This window comes from Leptidea sinapis, chromosome 2 (assembly GCF_905404315.1).
Source record: "Leptidea sinapis chromosome 2, ilLepSina1.1, whole genome shotgun sequence".
NCBI lineage: Eukaryota > Metazoa > Arthropoda > Insecta > Lepidoptera > Pieridae > Leptidea > Leptidea sinapis.
This window is the reverse complement of record NC_066266.1, coordinates 17,521,978-17,526,410: the sequence shown is the minus strand read 5'-3', so window position 1 is coordinate 17,526,410 and position 4,433 is coordinate 17,521,978. Positions and strand designations below refer to the sequence as shown.

Sequence of the window (4,433 nt, the reverse complement as noted above, 5' to 3'; positions counted from 1 at the left end):
AGTGCAGTACCGATGATCACTATATGGTGGACGGTTCTGCTTATTTGTAATGAAATAATAAGTACCCTCGGATCTCCGATATCAAAAGTTGTATTGAAAACCGTTTTCTGTGTAATATTTTTCAGATCCTGATCACATCGAACTGGGAACCCAGCCTTCCGCACACAATGGATGTGCCAGACCAGAACGAGGCACCGGCGCAGAGCGAGCCGGCGTGCGTCGTGCACGATGTAGGAGACCCTGGAAAGGCGGCGTCTGTCATCGAGCCGCCATCGCTACACCTACAGGGCGGTAACGTACCTCCTGAATTCTTCTCCCAAATGATCAAGACTTTGGAATCTATGAGCGATAGGCTGTTGCAACAAACCGAAGGAGTTAAAATCGCTGACGTGTTCCTACCCTCGTATGACCCGGACGGTAGCATTGGAGTTCGTGAATGGTGTAACCATATTTCTACAGCTATGACGAAATACAATCTAAGTGATAACGATATACGCATGAAAGTTGCTAATTTACTGAAGGGTCGTTCTAAGGCGTGGGCTGATAACTGGCTCGTCACCACGTCTACATGGGACGAGTTACGAAAGAATATAATAATCAGATTTGAACCCGAATCTCGTTACTCGCGTGACGTGTTACAATTTAGGGAACATATCTATGAGCCTACTAGAGAAATCGATGAGTATTTGTTACAATCATGGATTTTGTGGAGACGAATAACTAGAGATAAGCTCGATGATAGCGACGCGGTGGAAGCGGTGATAGGTACGATCAGTGACAAACGCCTAAGAATTGAGCTTATGAATGCCGGAGCCACCTCTGTACCCGAGTTAATTTATTTTGCCTCATGTAGACTCGTTAAGCCTGAAAATCAACATAGCACTAACCATCCGCCACCAAAACTAGGAATGTCAAGAATGTCAGCTGTATCAGCAGAAGACAAATTAAGATTTGATAGAAGCAGAACTAAAATTGTTCCTTTTCAAAGGGGAGATTTAGTCATGATAAAAAGGAACCCCAGAAACCAAACATCCCTTGATCTCAAATTACGCGTTCCTTATGAAGTTTACAGAGTCCTCGACGAATATTGCTATCTTATTAAGAAAGCGGATGGGCACCGGGGACGACCTCGCAAGGTTTTACACGACCAACTCCGGCGCGCTACCAGATGGCGTGAGCCGGGATCTTCCAGTAAGGCAGTGCCGTGCTCACCTGTCACGCGCACGTAGTTAACAACCCTGGTGAGATGTTCTCAAACTATTTGTTTTCCATTGGTCTTTGTAGTTCAATTAAGTCTGTACTGCACTACTATTAATTTTTTTTGTTACATTACTGCAATTGGAAGTTATTAATTTATTATTACTACTCTTGTTAATCAATTAATAGCCACGTGTGCTTATCTTATGGTGTGTGCAAGTAGTTATAATTCAAATAAAATCAAATCAAAATCACTTTATTCATGTAGGTCACGGAAATGACACTTATGAATGTCAAAACAATATTTTTCTTATTGAATCTACCGCTACTTCGTAAAGGGTTGAGCTAATGAGAAGAAGTAGCAAGAATCTCATTCAATTTGTCAAACTATTTGTTACCCATTGCTTAGTGGTTCACTTGAGTCTGTACTCTGCAATTGAGTTATCAATTTATTATTACTACTCTTGATAGTTATGTTGGCTTCTTAACAAGTTATTATTCGTTCGAAGTAAGGCAGAAATAGAACATTTAATATGAAAATTTATTGAAGTTGGTGTTACTTTGCGGAAATCCATAATTATCCAAATGATTTGAGTTTTCTTTAGTGTTAATTCCGCCATATTTGTCTTTTAACAATTCGACACTTGTTTCGCCTCTACGAGACTTGCCAGATTTTGGCGAGACAACACGTCCTGAGGATGCCTCCTGTAGAGGCGAAGCACGTGTCGAATTGTTAAAACACAGCGCAGGTCCGGCCACACATGGAGTATTGCTGTCATCTCTGGTCTGCCGCACCCCAGTATCGGCTTGACCCATTTGACCGCGTGCAACGTAGAGCAGCTAGAATTGTTGGGGACCCACCCAGTGCTCTGAACGGCTGGATCACTTGGCCTTGCGTAGAGATGTCGCTTCATTGTGTGTCTTCTACTGCATTCATCACGGGGAGTGTTCCGAAGAGCTGAAAACCTGATTCCTTCCGCCGAATTCCACCTTCGCACGACACGCCACAAGTTAGGATATCATCCCCAGGCTGGCAACACTCTCGTGATTCCTCTGGTGTTGCAAGAGAATGTGGGCGGCGGTGATCACTTAACACCAGGTGACCCGTGCCCTTGTTTGTCCTCCTATTTCATTAAAAAAAAAATATTGGCGAAATTAACACTAAAGAAAACTCAAATCATTTGGACATTTATTATGAACAAGACTGACTACACGTCCACAGGGGTACAACTCATATTCCTAAAACAGTGCAGCAGGCTTGTGTACTGTCGAAATAATTTTACTCAAAATTTTAATTATTACAGATGCTGACCTAGAGCGATTCAGTGCTCGCATGCGCAAGCATGAACGGCCGTGTCGCCCCGAGCTTCCTTCAGGAGTTCACATCTAAGGGTTTCCAAAGCGATGCAGAATGGCCGTGTTGCCGCGAGCTTCTATGAAGAATTATCATTTAAGTTTAGTGTTAAACATATTATTAGTTATCATTGAGGAGTAGGGACTCACTTTGGCTAGGGCTTTCGGAAGGTAAAGACTGTAAGTAAAAGCTATGGCGGTTTCACAAAAAAACTGTAATTTATTTAATTAACTTTGCTTTCCACCACTGTCTAATAATTATGTGAATATCTTGTTGATTTAAACTTTGGCAAATTATAAGTTTGTTTATCTGGTAAGCTTGTTTTTATTGGTGTTACTTTAAAGTCCCTAATTCGAATTCTATTCTAAATTTTGCATTAATGGTTTCGCTGAAACTTCAGCAGAATTAACGTTAGTACAGTACCGATGATCTCGATATTGTGGATTTTTTTATAATGAAATAATAAGAACCATCCTGGGGCCTTGCTCCAAAGATAAGTAGATGGCTCAACACAGCAGTCATCAGACCAATTATCTCCTACGGAGCAATAGCTTGGTGGCCCAGGACAGAGCTTGTGACAGTACAAACAAAGCTGCAGCGTTTCCAGCGGCTGGCTTGCACAGCCATAACAGAATGCATGCGCACCACTCTTACCTCCGCCCTTGAAACTATTCTAGGGCTAACACCACTCGACATACACTTTCAACATGAAGCGACAATGGCGACTCTACGTCTAAAGCTGTTGGATGTATGGAAGACATAATCTCTGGAATAGTGTAACAAAGGACTATCCACTCTGTGAGGCACCATGCGACAAGATACCTAAAACACATGCTTTTCATAGAAACTATCACATACAGCTATGTGAGAAAGATGCTGACCAGTCTGGTGTAAATGAATTAAGAATTTACACAGACGGCTCGAAAATGGCTACTGGAACTGGTGCTGGCATCTTCTCACAGGAACTGAACATGCTATAGACAGTCGAAGGAGGCGATACCTGCACTATCGCCCAAACTGACACGTAGACTTATCAGCCTCAACAGACATGACATCCGTATAATGGTGGGCACCCTCACGGGCCACACATGACTAAACAAATACCTCTTCACAATCTGCGTAAAAGACAGGCCTAAGTGCAGAGGCTGTCTGGCCGAAGACGAAAGGGTCGCTCACGTAATCCTGGAATGTGCGGGGGTGGCCAACCAACGGGCAAAAACCTTAACCAATACGAGGTCGCTCCAGGAATTCTGCGAACACCCCAGGAATGAACTTCTGGAAGGAGCTGGGCTGGTTGGAGTATATGGCCATTACTGCACGCAAAATGGACCCATGCTAGTGGTCTAATTGCGGAAACAGGAGCCCCTATATCATACCAATAAGTACCATGGGATCTCCGATATAGACATCATCATCATCAGCCGGAAGACGTCCACTGCTTCACAAAGGCCTCGATCGGTCCTGCGCTGCCCTCATGCAACGTATTTCGGTGATCTTGACCAGATCGTCGGTCCATCTTGTGGGGGGCCTACCAACACTGCGTCTTCCTATATATATATACATACCGCGTTAAAATTAACTAAAATACAAGATTTAACGTTTTATGAAAGCAAGTGACACAAATCGAAATAAACAAATTTATTTAAATTATGCTTTATTTAGTCAGAAAATAAAAAAATAATGCATTAAAAATAAGCTTTTTCAGTTGTAGGGAATCAGCTACGTTCCGTCTCGGGAACCAGAGCTTAAATCTGGCACCTAAGATTACTTGATCAACCTGAATTGAAAGCAGTAGGCCACGACCTCGTCCGCTGAATATTTTTTATTTGATGAAAAATACTCAATTTTTATAATTTTGATTGCAATCTAGCCTTAAAACTAA

The 4,433-nt window shown here is 42.5% G+C and overlaps 1 protein-coding gene across 1 annotated transcript; it reads left to right on the top strand.

Moving 5' to 3' along the window:
• Positions 1-210: 210 nt before the first annotated feature.
• LOC126971521 (uncharacterized) lies at positions 211-1,231 on the top strand. The gene has a single exon (XM_050817822.1). It carries the CDS (start codon positions 321-323, stop codon positions 1,227-1,229), a length of 909 nt encoding a protein of 302 aa, XP_050673779.1. The 5' UTR covers positions 211-320; the 3' UTR covers positions 1,230-1,231.
• Positions 1,232-4,433: the final 3,202 nt, after the last annotated feature.

Bases quoted from the DNA above. Each gene is read 5' to 3' on its own strand.
- LOC126971521 (XM_050817822.1), top strand. From the start codon at position 321: ATGATCAAGACTTTGGAATCTATGAGCGATAGGCTGTTGCAACAAACC.